Raw genomic sequence first — 19,241 nt, forward strand, 5'->3', positions numbered from 1 at the left:
TTTTTGTGGCCACAGGCTATCGTGCCATGCTTAATGTTGAACCCTATCAAACGCTGAGGGCTGTAAGTAAGCATTGGTATTTGATGCCCTGGGAAGGAGAACGGCCTGCAGTCAACCTTCATAACCTTTATAAATCCTTAAAGTCAACAGTGGATTCTGCTAAATAATATTTTTTATATGAATGTAGCCTTGTACAACAATGAGAAAATGATGATGCGATTAAACATTTTTGAGAATGTTTTGTTTCATCATGTTTTGAAAGTTATTTTAGCAGTTATGAAATCAAGTACAATTTAAAAATATATTTTTAAAAATACCACTGAATCCTTTCTTGTGGGCTTGACTTTTGCCATATTGATAATCACATTACTGCTTTTTATTTTGTACACTACATTGTATAATTATCTAGTGATAGTACAACCCAGTCTCACGGCAGTTCGTGAAATGTTCATGTAATTTAATCTATTGTTTTGTGTACATGGACACTTTTATCTCCTTTTTTTCGTGATGGTCAGCACATTTTTAAAACTAATGTATTTCAATGGGAAGCATCTTTCATGATCACAGCACGATTCTTTCTGCCAGTCGGCTGCAGCAGAGAAGCTGTATACAGCTTTGGTATTATTGGTATTTTTAGCCCTATAACTGCTGTTTTTATTTATTCACCAGATCTTATTTATTCACTGAGTGCATAATTGTTAAGATAAGTTGTTGCACAAGTTTCTTTCTAACAGTAAGAGAGAAAGCGCTAGAGAACACCAATACCAAAGTAGATTCTTTTTAAAATATAATCAATATAATACTTAAATAAGAGCTCAGAGTCTAGCCAAAATCCAAGGTATTTGGTATGTTCAGCTTTTTGCAGTGAACTACCATGAGAACATGACCTTTTAATTTGGATTTGATGGTCTGTGGAGTTCCAAAAATCATAATGTGAGATTTGGTTTTATTAAATAGTAATTTATTTCTTATGAGCCAGTGTTGTAGGCTATCCAAGTCAGACTGCAGAGCTGATTCTATCTGTAATAAATTAGTTTTGGAAGTGTATATTACTGTATCATCTGCATAAAGCCGAACACACCATTCAGAGCAGATTAATGGAAGGTCATTAACAAAAATAGAAAAGAGAAGTGGACCAAAAGTTGAACCTTGAGGGACACCTCGTTGCTGAATTAATATATCAGATTTGCATCCTGTCATATCACATTGTTTTCTGTTATGGAGATAAGAATTGAACCAGAGTAGTGCACTGCATGACAGACCAGTAGAGAAAAATATATCTAAAAGCAAGTAGTGATCAACTAAGTCAAACGCTTTTGTCAAATCAATAAAAATTGCACCAGTTAGTTGACTGCTATTAGATGCAGAGATAATATCATTTGTAAGCTTTAATAGTGCAGTGGTTGTGGAGTGATTTGATCGAAAGCCAGATTGGAATGGCGATAAGATATTGCACTTATTTAGATAATGGGGCAGTTGATCATATATAATTAAAAAAAAAAAACTTTTGCAATAGAACAGATAATTGAAATTTGTCAATAATTATTGGGATCAAGACCATCACCGCCATTGTTAAGTGGAGTGATACGGGAGCATTTCGATATGGCAGGTATTTCACAAGTGGATAAAGACATATTAAAGAGATCATATAACGGATACATAATGAAATGAGATGATAATTTTAGAAATCTGGCTTCAATGCTGTCCAAACCAGGACCACTGCTCACTTTTCCACAGGTATTGTATGCTTGAAAGAGAAACTATGACTGGGCAGGAAACTGTTTAAGTGGCAATCAGTAGAGAGATTGGGAACTGTAGCTGAAGATACCTGGGAAAAATGTTGATTGAACGCTGGTGCAATTAGTAGTGGGTCTTGTAAAGTAATATTATTGACTATGAGTTTAGTAGGTGAAGATTTCTTGGATGTGTTAATTATATCTTTAATTGTATTCCAGAACTCTTAAGGGTTTTAAAGTCATGTACAAGGGCTTCCTTATAATAGATAGATTTAGCATTTCTGGACATAGTTTTGCTATAATTTCACAATTGCCTATACCTTTCCCATAGCCTGGTTAACACCAGACCCTTCTCAGTTGTAACTGAGAGTGGGTCTGGGAAAGGTTAATTGACAGTTCATTTCCAAAGGGGCGTCATCAACAGACGGCGCTCAAATGCCTCTGGGCGCATCCAATATCCAACTAAAAAAATGTGATTTGGGTTTTTGGTGTTGTTCCTCCACGCCCTACTTTTTCCTTGCAGGTGTTGCATATTGCAAACTTGTTATCTTCTGCACACACGCTGAAGAATTTCCAAACACCAGTTAGCGGAAAAGTTGAGAGAAAGGAAAAAGAGACTGAGTCCAAGTGTGCGTGCGTCCTTGAGAACTGTAAGTCGTATAACTTATGTTGTCAGTTAATTGTAGCATTGACCGGCATGAAATCGGCATATGTCAGACTGACCTTCCAGTCGCCGGTCATGGCCGAGCACGTGAAGCACGGCTTTGGTAGCCGTCATGTTGAAAGTAAACAAAAAGCTGCTCGCCGTCGCTGCGCTATCCTCGTCGCGTAAAGCCCACCTCAACGGTTGTGATTGGTGTAAAGCCCGCCTCAATGGTTTTGAGTGGTGCCTCGATTTTGGGGACATTGGAAATGGGCTCTTCGCCAGACTGACTTGCAGAGCAAATCTCAAATTTGCCGGAAGTTCATCAGGGTTTACCCAGGCTACCTTTCCCAGTCAGTCGGATTTTTGGTTTTATGAAAGTTAGCCCAGGCATTATCTCTCTGTCTAAATATACAGTTGTGTTCAAAATAATAGCAGTCCAACATCACTAACCTCATAAATCAAATTTTTGGGATTTAATTTACTAGTAAGTGTTGTAGAGTCATAGAAAACCAACAGACTCAACAGTCATGCCATGCATGCTGCTCATTCTGTGTAATTGAATCTGTAATTGAAAGGGGCATGTTCAAAATAATAACAGTGTTGTGTTCACTTAGTGAGGTGATTGATTCTGTGAAGACACAGGTGTCAATTATGGCCCATATTTAAGGAAGGAAGGAAGAAAATGTTGTGCATGCTGGTTATGGTGCATTTCACACTGAAATACACAGCAAAATCGGTCGTTCCAGTCATTGCTCTGAGGAACAGCGGACTTTGATTAAAAAGTTGATTGGAGTGGGGAAAACATAAAGAAGTGCAAAAAACTATAGGCTGCTCAGCCAAAATGATTTTAAATGCCTTGAAATGGCATCCAAAGCCTGAACGACGTGGGAAAAAACAGTCAACTACCATTCGAATGGATCGAAGAATAGCCAAAATGGCAAAGGCTCAACCAATGATCAGCTCCAGGAAAATCAAAGAAGACTTAAAGTTACCTGTGAGTACTGTTACGATCAGAAGAAGGCTATGTGAAGCAAAGCTATCAGCTAGAAGTCCCATTGCTGAAAAAAAGACGTGTACTGAACAGGTTGAAATTTGCCAAAGGACACATTGACTGACCTGTTATGGAGTGGCCAGCCCAATCCCCAGACCTCAATCCCATAGGTGACATCAAAAATGCTGTTTCTGAGGCAAAACCCAATAATGCAGAGGAATTGTGGAATGTAGTTCAATCGTCCTGGGCTGGAATACCTGTTCACAGGTGCCAGAAGTTGGTCTCCATACAACACAGATGTGAAGCAGTTCTCAGAAATAATGGTTATGCAACTAAATATTAGTGCAGTGATTCAAAGTAAAGCAAAACCCTTGAGACATTTTTCAGTTCATACAGTAAATGTTTGAGTTTGTAAAGAAAAATGCAAATACTGCTATTTTGTTGAACAGCCTAATATTCCTTTTCTTCACTTTCTGTAAAGGTGTAACACAAACTTTTTAAAGATTATTTTTTTGGGGGCATTTTAGGCCTTTATTATATAGGACAGCTAAAGATGTGAAAGGGGAGAGAGAGAGAGAGGGGGAATGACATGCAGCAAAGGGCCACAGGTCAGAGTTGAACCCCCGGCCACTGCAAGAAGGACTGAGCCTTTGTACATGGGGTGCACGCTTTACCAGATGAGCTATCCACCGGATATGTATGCGCCCCGGTGTAACACAAACTTGATCAATTTTGGTCATGTTTTGATTTGGAATTGAATGTGCAGTGTTCCCAATGCATTGATATTATGGAATTAAAAAGCTATTCTAAGGATTTTGAGCATTATTCACTTTTTTAAACACACTGCTATTATTTTGAACACAACTGTACTCATAAGGTCAGATGTTATCCATGGAAAATGCACAACCTTAACTTTAGTGGTTTTCATGGGACTGTGTTTATCTACAACGTTAACAAATTCTGAGTATAAAAGGTTCCATGCATTATTTACATCTGGAATAAGATGAAACCTATCCCAATTAGAATCAGGTCATTTATAAAATGGTTTATATTTAATTTCTTATATTGCCTAATTCAAATTAATTTGGGTGGTAATTTTGGCAATTTAATTTTCCAGATGCAGTATACAATAGTATGGTCACTGAAACAGTCGGATATAATTCCTGCTTTAATGAATGTTTGGATGAGAAACCAGTATCCAGTCAAAGAGAGATTTACACGGGTGGGTTCTCTGATAAACTGGGTTAGGTTTAAGTTTCCAAAAAGGTTTCTTTCTTTTGAGGATTTATCAGTCCAGTTCTTGTTAAAGTCTCTCAGGGAAGTTGCCAGGGAAGCTGGATTGCTTTGTTGTTTATTGATATTTTTGAAACTATAACACTACATCTATCAACATTTATTTAGATGTTATCATGGTATTCATTTCTTTATATTAATAGTATTATTTCAGTCTTATTACCGGTGAAATATTACAGTATGCTGTGAAACAGAACACTATGCGATATGATCCGAGCGGGGCGCACACAAAGCCCATATCCCACAATGCAATGCGGGCATTCATATCAGAGAATCGGACAGCGATCAGCGGCTTTTTAATAACAGTATCGCTTCAATGTACATATTTAATCAGTGGTTTTGTCACCAGCAACAACACCTTCCTTGTAGAACTTACAGCATTATTTTTCTGAGGATCTCTTCAAATGATGTCCCCAAAGGAAAAAAAAAAACGTTGTCAACATCTGTGTTATCTAAAAAGATAAAATTCTCTGTTTGTTCATCTCGTTTCACTTTTATTGGTGCAAAATGGGATTTTTAAGCAGACAAACTGATGAAAAATAAATGTCAAATGTTGTAAAAAAGATACATTTGCATTTGATAGAATAGATCAAAACTTGCCGTCTGTGTATTGTTACAGTATTGCCACAGAAAATATCGTGATAATATGGTGTATAAATATTTTCCCCCACCTCTAGCATTAACAGTAATAATACATTTTATTTATATAGCACTTTTCAAGTTCCTCTAAGACAATTTACAACAAAGCACATTAAACATTTCTCCACCGGTTCTTACAACATTGTTGCATTGTTGTTATTTCTAGTTTCTACATCATTTTCCTATAAAAATTGATTCACTCTTTAACATTAGTTTACATTTAACCAAAGATAAGACTTTTACATAAACTACGTATTTTAGACGTTTGCAGTCCATACATTAAAGGGTTAAAGATTGGTTGGCAGGTCAGAAAGTATAATGACAAAAAAATGTGCAACATCATGGGTACACTGCTCATATCAAACCTGCTCTGTACTATTTCAAAGAAACACCCAAAAGAAAAGTTGAGTAGAGAAGCGAGGTGAGGTGTGCAGGTACTGACAGCTTTCTGTCTGGTCTGTTTAGAACCAGAATGACACACTTTAAGGATCTTCATGTAGGTGTAAAGAATTAATATGAGAGGACCAAAGACTATAAGACAAGTGTTAATGAGTCCATAAATGTTGTTCACTGTGGTGTCAGAGCAGGCCAGTTTGACAACAGAATAGTTATCACAGTAAACTTTGTTAATGATGTTCCCACACAGCTGTAAAGAGGAACTTAAAGACATCGGGACAGCAATTGCAAAAAATGGTAATAACCATGTTAGAGTAATGAGGACAGTAACCTTATTATATGTCATACGTGTGATATTGCAGAGGATAACAGATAGCAAGATATCTGTCATAAGACAGGATGGATAAGTTACAAAACTCTACACTGCCATAAGTATACACACAGAAAATCTGCAGGAAACAGAAGGGAGCAGAAACAGTGTGAATGTCAGAGAGGATCTGAACCAGAAGGAATGGAAACAACCCTGTACTACCATACAGTTCATTTACAAACAGGCTGCACAGAAAAAGGTACATCGGTTCATGTAAGCTTCTGTTCATACAGATAACCACAATCAGCAGTAGATTGGCACAAACTATTAAAGCATAAAAACACATAATAATCAGAAAAAGTAAGTATTTAAAGAGCCCAATGTCAAAGTATGCACCAAAAGTGAAATATGAAACCTGTGTAGAGTTTATCATGATCATCCGTTTAGTTCACAACACAACCTTTCAAGTTTGCACAGGATGAACAATTTGAGATTCGCAGAAATCAAACATTAACACACAAGCAGTATTCAGCCAGCAAGAAATAAAAAATTCTTTTTAAGACACAGATTCTCCAAACTTTCCCCTATTTAAGGTCAATATAATGTTAAGGTTAGAAATGACAGAACACAGGTAATCACATTGCATGTATTCTTACTTTCATCAGCTGCCTAGCTGCAGTCATGCTGTGACTACTTTGCAGCTGAACTGCACTGAAACTTTCTGTCTGCTTCTTTTAAACTCTTCAAGTCAGAGGGTGTGCACATCAGCTGTCTGGCGTCATTACCACGGGACACATCTAACTGACGTCTGAACATCTACTCTTAGCATATTAAAAAACAACATAGGCAAACCGAGAACCCAACCAACCTTTAAGGACACCAATTTTCTTTGTGAATGAATAATGTATCATAAATAAATAAATGTTCTTCCTTAAAATACAGGGGGCATAAGTCAGCCCCCCCCTATGTTAAATTCCCATAGAGGCAGGCAGATGTTTATTATAAAGGCCAGTTATTTCATGGATCCAGGATACTATGCATCATGATAAAGTTCCCTTGGCCTTTGGAATTAAAATAGCCCCACATCATCACATACCCTTCACCATACCCCCCCATCATGACATACCCTTCACCATACCCCCCCATCATCACATACCCTTCACCATACCTAGAGATTGGCATGGTTTTATTTCCGTTAACCTAATAGTTGGTTTGATTTGCATTGAGAGATGATCTTATGGAAAGTAGCCCATGTAGTATGATGATGATGATTCACAAACAATAACAAATACACATAAAAGGACAGATGAAGAAATAGGACGGTTAAAACCGAGACTGTCCTCCACAAGCAGCATTTACGACCAGGGCTTAATTTGAGCCGGAACACGCCGGAACATGTTCCGGCACCTCCAACGTTGGATCCGGCACCTCCTGTGTCACCAGGAAAAATGAATCGCCTAAATGAAAAAAATAAACTACAGTTTGTGTAGTGTTCAACGTTGTTATCTTTCTTGTTAGTCTTTATTCCCCATTGAAGTTCCACAAAAATCTTGTGTTTGCATTTTTGATGCGTTTTGAGGTGAATTTTCAGGGTAAGACGGAGGGGGGAGAGGGACGGAGGGAGGGGAGGCACTTCAACAGCGCGGCGCTGCACTTCAGGTGACACAAGCGATTGTGCTGCTTGAGATTGCTGTTATAGCCTCATTTAACTCAGGGGAAAAATGTCAAAAAGACAACAAAGTTTGCTTAACTTTTTCAAATACGCTGGCCAGTCGGATCCCAAACAAGCAAAAACCGTTTCTGCCGATCAAGAATGTGCAGACCACGGTGGGTTTTTTGGTTAATTTAATAGTCCGATGGATAATTGCTGCTTGTGAAAACGATTGTTGGAGTGTATTTTATTTATTTACTTATTTTTTACATTTCGCACCAATGCAGTGTGTGTTCTGAAATAAAAAATAAACCTTGCCCTGATGTACACACAGCGTTGTTTAGGTTTTTTTAGTCAGAGAAGCTACGTAGGCAGTGTAATTTTTTTCTTTTTTGTTCCGTTACCTCCAACCCCCGTTTTGAGTCGCTGGATCCACCCCCCCTCTGCGCTCCGGGACCTCCCACTTTACAAATTAATTAATTAATTATTTACAGTACAGGCCAAAAGTTTGGACACACCTCATTCAATGTGTTTCTTTATTTTCATGACTATTTACATTGTAGATTCTCACTGAAGGCATCAACACAGAATGAACATGAATTGTGTAATTTAACAAAAAAAGTGTGAAATAACTGAAAACATGTCTTATATTTTAGATTCTTCAAAGTAGCCACCCTTTGCTTTTTTTATAACTCTGCAAACCCTTGGTGTTCTCTCAATGAGCTTCATGAGGTAGTCACCTGAAATGGTTTTACCTTCACAGGTGTGCTTTGTCAGGGTTAATTAGTGGAAGTTTTTCCTTATTAATAAAAAGCAAAGGGTGGCTACTTTGAAGAATCTAAAATATAAGACATGTTTTCAGTTATTTCACACTTTTGTTAAGTACATAATTCCATATGTGTTCATTCATAGTTTTGATGCCTTCAGTGAGAATCTACAATGTAAATAGTCATGAAAATAAAAAAGAAACGCATTGAATGAGAAGGTGTGTCCAAACTTTTGGCCTGTACTGTATGTTTATTGGTAGGCAGCACGGTCTAAGCGGAGCGGAGGGAACAAACCCTAATGGCCGGCTTCTAGCTAGTTAGCTAACGTTAGCTTGCTAATTCCACCCACCAAACATGCCTTCATACTACAATGGTAATTAGCGGTGCAGACGGTGCAGAGAAAGGTATTACGGTCTTTATATTTAATTTCACGGTAAAGCATATTAGTTTATTAACTTTTTTTTAGTGATGTGTAGATATGTAGATATTTAAAAAGACATGTTATTGTTGAAATAAATATACCAAAACAAGTAGTTATGTATATCTCGTACGTTTATGCCATATTATGGACATAAAGTGGAAAAATAGTTATTTAAATCATTCAAACCTATGTGTTATTTTAGAAAGAACATTTGAAGTTTCAACAGCTCTTATGTGTATTGGATTGATCAGACAAGGTGAAAATATGAGAAGAGCCTTCTGTGTGCGCTCTCAATCGTTTGTTTGCTTTCCTCAATACCGTTTTCAAGCTTCTTCTCGGCCGGGAGTGAAGCACATTCTGCACATGCATGCAAGAAAACAACTATCCAAACCATCAGGCGGTGGTAATCTATTCATCATTCAACAATGGAAACTGGATGCAAACGTTGCTACGATATCCACAAAAAATGTTTTTGCTCTAATCATCAGGGGCAGAACCGAAAGGAGCCTACTGTACTTGGTAATTGGCCACCCTCTGTAGTCCCTGTGGTATGTTCCAGTGCTATTTTTTGGACAAGGCAAAGGCCACGTTGACCGACAGGAGGCGATGCCACAGTTGGCCTTCATCTCCACAATTTCCTGGCCGTCAGCGTTGTGTTTCAGGGCCTTTAAACCAAAAAGGAACTTATGTGCCTAGAAGTAATGCCAATGCATAACTGCCTTAGAACTGCATTCTATTTAATTTCCAACAGGGCGTGACTCCACTGGCTCTAAAGAGAAGTCTGTTTCTATAGAAGTCTATGAGAAAATGAGCCTACTCACTTGATTTATTAGCCTACCTCAGTAAACTTTTTCGTACTGAGTTTATGGTCTCAATCGCTAACATTCACATTTCTTTAAACCAATCGGAAACGTCTTGGGCAGTGCTAAGCTCTGGACACAGTACCGATGGCTCTTTGAAATAGTCTCAGGAAGTGAAAAGTGGGCAATCAGTGTTGAGATCTATTCAGGCTTAGCGCAAAAAAACAAGTGAGGTCATTTCCCAGTGGGCTGATGACCCACAAAAATGAGCATAAATGTTTGGTTTATGACAAATGGCAGCAAAGAGCAGATGCCTTTGAATTTAAGTCACATTGTCCATGAGGAACATTGTATTCGAGCATAGGGCAATTCATAAGGGTAGTTGATGGCCAAAGATCCAAACGCAGTGTCAGCCGATTTTGCCGGGACTTCAGCCCTGAATGTTTTGAGTGTAGCCCCGAGTATTTTGAAAAGTTGACTGAATGATTTTGATTGAAGGTCCTGTGTCGTGACGTTTACAGTCTATAGTTCAGACTCAAACACACAGAGCTCTTAAGGAGACCTCTGCTATGGAGATGCTGCGGCAGATGTGACGCATTTGTGCGCCGTGTATTTCTGCCGTAGTTTCGGTTTTCCACCTCCGACGTAGAGCAGTGTACAGCCACTTCCCTAGCTAAACTTTGTGTCATTTAGAGACCAGAGACCCAAACGGGGCTCAGAGACTGTCAGAACTTCTGAGATCTACCGTATCAGCAGAGCAATCACGTAATGCACAGCAGACTATGGTGCATGTAGACTATTTTCTGAAATATAGTGACTGTATTCTTGTAATAGCCTATCACTTTACTTTTCTCAAAATATCCCGACTCCTCCAATCACAGAGAACACAGATATTTTTTGAATTTTCACATAGTTTTGAACATGAGCAGAAATCTTACTCAAACACATTTGAAATATTACAGTCCAGGGGTTTATAAATTCATTAAAATTGATTAATGTATCATTGAGGTGAACAATTGTCATGTGCACATTTAAGGAGGTTACTTCCCCAATAATGGATTCAAAATAGGAGGAAAGAGTAAATGATGCCTAGGCTACGTGTGCTGACACAGACATAATTAGAAAAGTCCATCTACAGGAGAGTAAAAAGTTGAAAGCAATACAGAATGCCTGAGAGCCTTCCTGCAAAATATTCCATTATGATTTTATTTTTTGAACTGTCCCCTATGTTTCCCTTTATATAAAGATATTTTCAGCATAAATTGATTCAGAAAAAGATAGAAATAGGTGCATAACAATTCACCAGAATGCAGGAAATTAAGTTTTTAACGCTATACAATTTACTGGGGGAGGACCACCGGACTCCGCGAATCATAAATTGCCACACAGATCTGGAAACAAAAGCTTGGCCTTTGGGTTGCCAAGCCAGTTATGATTAGGCCAAATGTTTTTGCCATCCAACTTACATCTACAAACTGGAAGCTAAAATGAACATACACCGGCTACTAACAAGCTGGGCTAGCCAATTGCTGTTTTGCATTGCATTAAGTTTATTTAAATGGATCCGGGCTAAGCCCTGAACCTCCTCAAGTCCTAGAAACGCCCCTGCAAAGATCAATGTCTGACTCTAGAAATCAGTGACCCGGGAAATCTAAATGTGTAGCAAGGGGTGAACTGGAAAAGACATTAACAGAATGACAAAATCAAGAGAGACCTGCATGGTGGCCACAGGGAGCCACCTACTGGGCATATTTGGTGGCCACAGAGTAACTTTTTGTGGCCACGTGCCATCGTTCCATACTTAATGTCATACCCTATCAAACGCTGAGGGCCGTGACAAAGCGTTGGTATTTCATGCCCTGGGTAGGAGAACAGCAATCAACCTTTACAGGTTTATAGGTAAATCTATAAAGTCAACAGTGAATTCTGCTAAAAAAAAATATGTTTAATATGAATGTCTTGTACAACAGTGACAAAATGATGATGTGATTAAAGCTTTTTGAGAATATTTTGTTTCATCATGTTTTTAAAGTTAATTTAGCAGTCATGAAATCAAGTACAATTTAAAAATATATATAAAAAAAATACCACTGAATCCTTTCTTGTGGTCTTAATTTTTGCCATATTGATAATCACATTACTGGCTTTTTATTTTAGTATACTACATTGCATAATTATCTAGTGATAGTGCAACCGAGTATACAGCTTTGCTATTATTGGTATTTTTTAGCCCTATAAATGCTGTTTTAATCAACATTTATTGACGAGATCTTATCGTGGTGTATATGTATTTCTTTTAATCTTTTTAAGCTAGATTGCCTTGTTGTTTATTGATCTTTTTAAAACTAACACTACATCTATCAACATTTATTTAGATGTTATAATGGTATTCATTTCTTTATTTTAATAATATTATTTTGGTGTTATTACCGGTGAAATATTACAGTATGCAACAGAACACTATGATATGATCCGAGCGGGGCGCATTCAAAGCCCATATACCACAATGCAATGCAGGCATTCATATCAGAGAATCGAACAGCGATTAGCCAGTCTTTGACGCCAGTATCGCTTCATTGTACATATTTAGTCAGTGGTTTTGTTACCTGTAACAACACGTTGCTCAGTTTTGTTCCAATAAGTTATGCACATAAAACAAACATTGAGAATGTTCATGTAAAAAAAAAGATTGAAAGCAGAGGGACAAATAAGGGAGAATATTAAATAATTCATGTATTTTATTTTTGTTAGTTAGAAAGCCTTGTCAATTATAAATTATTGATACGTTGTTATTACATCTACTTAGTATCTCTGCGACAGACAAACATCTTATACCGGAGGATACGTTTGCATGTATTCCGTATTTTTGACATTTGCAATCCATACATGACAGGATTCAAAAGTGGCTGTATGATGACAAAATACAGTGAGAGAATGATACAAAACACACTGGGTACACTGGTCATATCAAATCTACTCTGAAGTATTTCAAAGCAGCAGCCAAAAGAAAAGTTTAGCAGTGAAGCGAGGTGAGGTGTGCAGGTACTGACAGCTTTCTGTCTCGTCTGTTTAGATCCAGAAAAACACACTTTAAGAATTTTCATGTAAGAGAAAAGGATTAAAATCAAAGGGATCAAAATGGAGAAAGAAATAGAAAAAAGACCATAAATGTTATTAACTTTGATGTCGGAACAGGCCAATTTAGCAACAAGGTAGTTGTCACAATATAAACTGTTTATAGTGTTTCCACAAAGGGTCAAACGGATGTTTAAGGATAAAGTAATCAAGAATCTCACACAACAGTACAACCATATCACCATAATTAAGATAACCACCTTGTTTGATGTCATACGAGTGTTATATTGCAGAGGATAACAGATAGCAAGATATCTGTCATAAGACATTACGGCTAAGTTACTAAATTCGACATTTGCATATGTATACAAACAGAAAATCTGCAGGAAACAGAAGGGAGCAGAAATAGTGTGAATGTCAGAGAGGATCTGAACCAGAAGGAATGGAAACAACCCTGTACTACCATACAGTTCATTTACAAACAGGCTGCACAGAAAAAGGTACATAGGTTCATGTAAGCTTCTGTTCATACAGATAACCACAATCAGAGATGTGTTGGTAATAATAATAATAATGTATAACATGGCAGTTACCATGAAATAAAAGTATTTCAAAGTCCCTACATCCACAAAAGCTCCAAGAATTAAATATGATAATGTTGAAAAAGTTGAATTTAACATTTTTTAAGGCAAAAAAATATGAACAGAACTGAGCACAAATGTTAAAAACTTAAACATCTACCCCCTCAGACATTTTAAAGACATTTAAATCTGTAAATGAAACATGAACACATCAAACCCAGTTCAGTGTGTGTTACCTGTTGTGCTGCAGAGTGCTGCAGTCACTTCTATCAGCTGCAGAAACATCTGCTGCTTTATAGCTTTTCAGAACAGTAGAAACCAACAGGCCGGTCCTACTTTATCATCAGGGCCCATACCATCCTATTGTTTGACACATTCAGTGAACCCTCCAAAAGTTACCAACCCAAGGGGGCCGGTTCGCCAGGTAACAGGCCAAGGTGGGGCCCTGGTGTGCTTACCCCAGACAACAAAATCTGGTTCAAGGGAGGTGCAATGTCACCTCTCTGGTAAGGAGCCGGAGTTAGTGGGGGAAGTGGAACTACATTGATATAGTTGGGATCACCTAGACGTAGGTCTTGCTCTGGAATAGATTTGGGTTCAAATAATCAATTCTCCAATCTAAAACAATTTTTGTTTGACTAATCTGATTTTGAGGAGTAAAATCCAGAAATTGACATTTAAATCCATACCTTTTCACCACCCATGCATAAGGTCATCACATGACGGGCTGAAAGAAGTTCAGGAGGAAACATAAGACTTTCACCCAGGAAAAATTGTTTTTCTAATCTTAACATGTCGTTTTGGTGTTTAAACTTAAAGTGCTCATATTATGCTCATTTTCAGGTTAGCGGTTATATCAGAATAGGTTTACATGGTTTAATTTTCAGAAAACACCATATTTTTGTTGTACTGCACATTGCTGCAGCTCCTCTTTTCACCCTGTGTGATGAGCTCTCTCTTTTAGCTACAGAGTGAGACAACGCACTTCGGTTCCATCTTTGTTGGGAGTCGCACATGCTCAGTACCTAGGTAAGGACTACTAGCCAGACAGAAGCAGAGTCTGAGGGCGTGCCCTGACAGTAGCTAGGTAAGGACTACTAGCCAGTCAGAAGCAGAGTATGAGGGCGTGTCCTGACAGTACCTAGGTAAGGACTACTAGCCAGTCAGAAGCAGGTATGAGGGCGTGTCCTGACAGTACCTAGGTAAGGACTACTAGCCAGTCAGAAGCAGGTATGAGGGCGTGTCCTGACAGTACCTAGGTAAGGACTACTAGCCAGTCAGAAGCAGAGTATGAGGGCGTGTCCTGACAGTACCTAGGTAAGGACTACTAGCCAGTCAGAAGCAGAGTATGAGGGTGTGCCCGACAGTACTTACCTAGGTAAGGACTACTAGCCAGTCAGAAGCAGAGTATGAGGGCGTGTCCTGACAGTACCAAGGTAAGGACTACTAGCCGGTCAGAAGCAGAGTATGAGGGTGTGCCCTGACAGTACCTAGGTAAGGACTACTAGCCAGTCAGAAGCAGAGTATGAGGGTGTGCCCTGACAGTACCTAGGTAAGGACTACTAGCCAGTCAGAAGCAGAGTATGAGGGCGTGCCCTGACAGTACCTAGGTAAGGACTACTAGCCAGTCAGAAGCAGAGTATGAGGGCGTGCCATGCTAGCAGCTAGGCGAGCATTATAACGTGTGTTACAAAGTGACCACGTCTGTCTCTGAAGTAAAGGCTGGACTACAATAGAGCTGTTTGGAGCAGTTGGTGAACAGTGTTTTCTGTTGGAGATGACAAGTTCCTTTGTGGGGGGGACTTTGGGCTTTTTCACTTTGTAAACCTATAATGTGCACATAACACAATAAAGGAAAGGGAAAAAGCCCAAAAGCATAATATGAGCACTTTAACGGTCATCGCGCAATCACAAATACCTTTTATCAGCTAAACTTAAATGTAACCCTTATAGTGCCCTTAACCAGGCTCACAGTTAGCTTTTGTCCAATAAGGTCCTACCTAATTCAGGAAATCATTGGCGATAACCAGCCCTACTCTGTAACAGAATTTCCAGATAGGGTTTGGACTCAGCTCTTTATACAGAGTTGCCCGCTGGTTGTCGGTATACTCATGAGCCCACGCAGAGCTTTGTAGTGGATTCATCACATTTGAAGTATGGCGTTCGTCCTGAACGGTTTCGGCACAGGATGTTTGGATTGGTATGCAACATTGGTTTGGTACGCCCTGTGACCCAAACACGTCAAAAAAGTATGTTTATGTTGACTTCTCGCACACGCAACAGAAATCCTGGAGCACGAGTTTTAGCCGGAAAGTTCTGACCACGCACGAGTTGTTGTGTATCAGCTGTAGCATGCTATTCGCCTTAGCCCAGTTATCCACGTCAGTCAAGCTCAATGGAGAGCGATTTCTTTCAAACTGTATGCTGACATTTTCCAGCTGAAGTCGAGTCTGTCTGTGAAAACTTTTCAAACATTTAATTTACGATGGCATTACCCGAATGTGTCAATTAGTGGGGAAAAAAACTGACTGGAGGGCGAGTCCTTCTCCCTACAGCGTTCAGGCAGCCCCGCACTGTAGATTCGGACCATGCCATAGTAATAACTAATGCTATATATCGCTGTGGATACAATAATATCAAAGCATATGGTCAAAGTCTTTTAATGAGTCTCATAAAGGAGCATTACTGACACAAGCATTTTTTATTGTATGCCAATATTTGAGTGCCTTAACTGTTACATTAATGATGGACAATGAGTAGCAGTTGAATGTTAATACTTTTTAAAATAACAAATTTTATTTATTTATTACTAACCCCGTTGTACCGAAAACATTTCCGAACCATTGCTCCCCTTATTTGAAGCCATGTCTCTTGTACATTTGGGGGGAAAAAGGAGCAGGGCTGTTATCCTAATGGTATACATTAGCAATGAAGGAGGCCATCAAGCCGAAGATGTTATTTTAGTTTTTTTAGACCCAAAGGATTCCCGAAGCAGCAGACATGTGTCGGGAGGCCAGAAGAAATGCAGATTCTAGTGTGACATTCCAGGTGTGGGGCAAGTTTAGGCCATGGAGAGGGACTTTCAGTCAGCCTTGAAGAGTTTCTGCCAAAACATCAGACAACTTGGGAATGTGAAGCAAGACCATCGTCATAGGTGATCAGAAGTGAGGATCTAGCCGGATGGTGGCAGTAACTAGTAACTAAGGACCTCCTGAAGCCATCGGACTCATCATCTTTAGAAGGGGGATAGCTGAAAGACTAAGGGGAAATCTGGTCAATAATAATTTAATGATTCTTATGTTATAACATCTACTTAGTATCTCTGCGACAGACAAACATCTTATAAAGGAGGACATGTTTACATGTATTGCGTATTTGACATTTGCAATCCATACATGACAGGATTCAAAAGTGGCTGTATGATGACAAAATACAGTGAGAGAATGATACAAAGCACACTGGGTACACTGGTCATATCAAATCTACTCTGAAGTATTTCAAAGCAGCAGCCAAAAGAAAAGTTTAGCAGTGAAGCGAGGTGAGGTGTGCAGGTACTGACAGCTTTCTGTCTGGTCTGTTTAGATCCAGAAAAACACACTTTAAGAATCCTCACATAAGAGAAAAGGATTAAAACCAGAGGGACCAATATGGAGACAGAAGTGGCAACAAGTCCATAAATGTTATTCACTTTGATGTCGGAAAAGGCCAACTTAACAACAATGTAGAGTCAAACGTATGTTTAAAAATAAAGTAATTAAGAATTTCACGTAAGAGTACAACCATATCATAATCATTAAGATAACCACCTTGTTTGTTGTCATACGAGTGTGATATTGATTTTCAATTAAAGGAAACAGACATATGTGCGTTACACACAGCTTAACATTTGCCCAAACATATGAATGTATCAACAAGTTGAATTCAAAATGTTCAAACCACCAACTACTTTCTAAAAAGTAAGAGAGCTGCACCGATTAAACATGCCGTTAACTTAACTCTCCTATGCAACAACAAAAGGAAGCGTAAACACTCTGCCTCCAAAAGAAAGTAAGATTACCGACCTTGTTACAGCACAACTCGAGTAAAGACAACCAACACAGCTTCAAAGTTGCCAATTGGCCCACTGGCCCATCTGTAGCTCTCTCCAGGTCCTTTATACACCAGCCCTGATGAGCAACAACCCACTTTAGACGCAGGACGGGTAGCAGGGCGGCACCTGGACATCACACTGTCCTGCCCAGAAAATTGCCACCATATGTAATTTGTTAAAGTAGCAATTACGACTTGTATTCCAATTAATCATCAATTTTTGTTTTCACATGAAATCTTCAGTACAAATCGAGTGAAATTTATCGCCTGTATTTCAATCAGGAAATGGACTTTTTTTCTTCTTCTCCTATCCAGAAAAAAGGCTATTCCCACCATCAAAAGGAACATCAAGTTAGGCATCACAGTAAAAATCTGGCTTATGATATTTCACTCAGTTATAGAACTTATTGCCCGTCATGGTTATGAGGTCTGGGGTCCACTTGCCCACCAAGACTTGATGAGACAAAATGGGACAAACACTAAATTGAAACTCTGCATGCAGAACTTTGAAAATCCATTATCTGGTGCCTCTTTCTTATCTTTCCACATGAATATCCTTGTGTGTCTCTTTAAAGTGCCCATATTCTGCTCATTTTCAGGTTCATAACTGTATTTTAAGGTTGTACCAGAATAGGTTTACATGATTTAATTTTCAAAAAACACCATATTTTTGTTGTACTGCACATTGCTGCAGCTCCTCTTTTCACCCTGTGTTCAGGTCTCTGTTTTAGCTACAGAGTGAGACCTCTTTTCTTCTTCTTCTTCTGGACTATCTTTGATTGCACATGCACAGTAGCTCAGATGTAGATCATGTCAGCTAGCTCCATAGACAGTAAAAGAAAGGCTGTTTCTCCAACTTCAGTCAGTTACAAGGCAAGATTAGTTGGGAGACTTCTTCTAAACCAGGGCGCACATGTAAGTAGTTCTTTTTTAGATTATGGTGAACTTTTGTGTGTTGTAGCAGTGCTTTGCTATTGAGAACGAGGTAGCATGCTAGCGTTAGGCTAACGGTTGTGGTTAGCCAGCTCATTTGGGATTGTGACGTCACAATCCGGGCCGATTTTGACCAGCTCACCAGGAGACTGAAGGCTCTCAGAACACCATGGATGGATTTTTTCAAAGTCTGTATGTGTGTGGAAGCACCAGAGACACAAAATAACATCCCAAATCACCAGAAAAATTGTTTTTTTCATAATATGGGCACTTTAAACATTTAGAACGTTGTGAACTGAACCCGGTTTTGTGTCGCTTTGTTCTCCAAGATATTGTAACTGCTTTCAGAGTCAACTCACAGTGGATGATAGGATACGAACCACAAAACAATGGTGACTGCATTGTTTTGTAACGACTGAATTTTACCGACTGAATTATAAATCTTTCACGTTAATTACAAGTTCTCTTTTCCATGGATCTGACATGTGATGGGCTGTCACTTAGCCTCCCTGGCTTCCCGGCTGCTGCCAGGTGATAGCTTACAGTGCATATTCACTTTGGCGACACGTCTGAAGCATGGTGACGCGACTGAAGCGTGGTGACACGACTGAAGCGTGGTAACACGACGCCTCCCCTCATTTGTACATTGATGGGCATTCTCTTTCATACTTCAAAAGCAACCATAATGGCGGCTCGTTCAGAGTACGATCTCGTATTTTATGAAAATAGTTCACCGAAACTTGTTTCTGAAAACATTTTAAGCGAGAAATAGGCCGTGCAGTTGCTGAATCTGTCTTCCTTTCAAATCGACAAAGGTCAGTTTGAAAGATTTTCATCAGATTTTGTAAGGCTGCGAGCCAAGGACCCCTAGTCCTTGGCTCGCAACCAAACCCCCAACTTCCCCCAGTCTCCC

General features: G+C 39.0%; 1 protein-coding gene and 1 pseudogene across 1 annotated transcript; both read right to left on the reverse strand.

Moving 5' to 3' along the window:
* Positions 1-5,525: 5,525 nt before the first annotated feature.
* On the reverse strand, positions 5,526-6,444 carry LOC120545029 (annotated as a pseudogene).
* Positions 6,445-12,448: 6,004 nt separating this feature from the next.
* Positions 12,449-13,405, reverse strand: LOC120545036 (olfactory receptor 11A1-like). Its single transcript, XM_039778977.1, has one exon. It carries the CDS (start codon positions 13,403-13,405, stop codon positions 12,449-12,451), a length of 957 nt encoding a protein of 318 aa, XP_039634911.1.
* Positions 13,406-19,241: the final 5,836 nt, after the last annotated feature.

Source organism: Perca fluviatilis, chromosome 2 (genome assembly GCF_010015445.1).
Source record: "Perca fluviatilis chromosome 2, GENO_Pfluv_1.0, whole genome shotgun sequence".
Taxonomy (NCBI): Eukaryota; Metazoa; Chordata; class Actinopteri; order Perciformes; family Percidae; genus Perca; species Perca fluviatilis.

Coding starts and splice junctions, on each gene's coding strand:
- LOC120545036 (XM_039778977.1), bottom strand. CDS start 13,405: ATGTTAAATTCAACTTTTTCAACATTATCATATTTAATTCTTGGAGCT.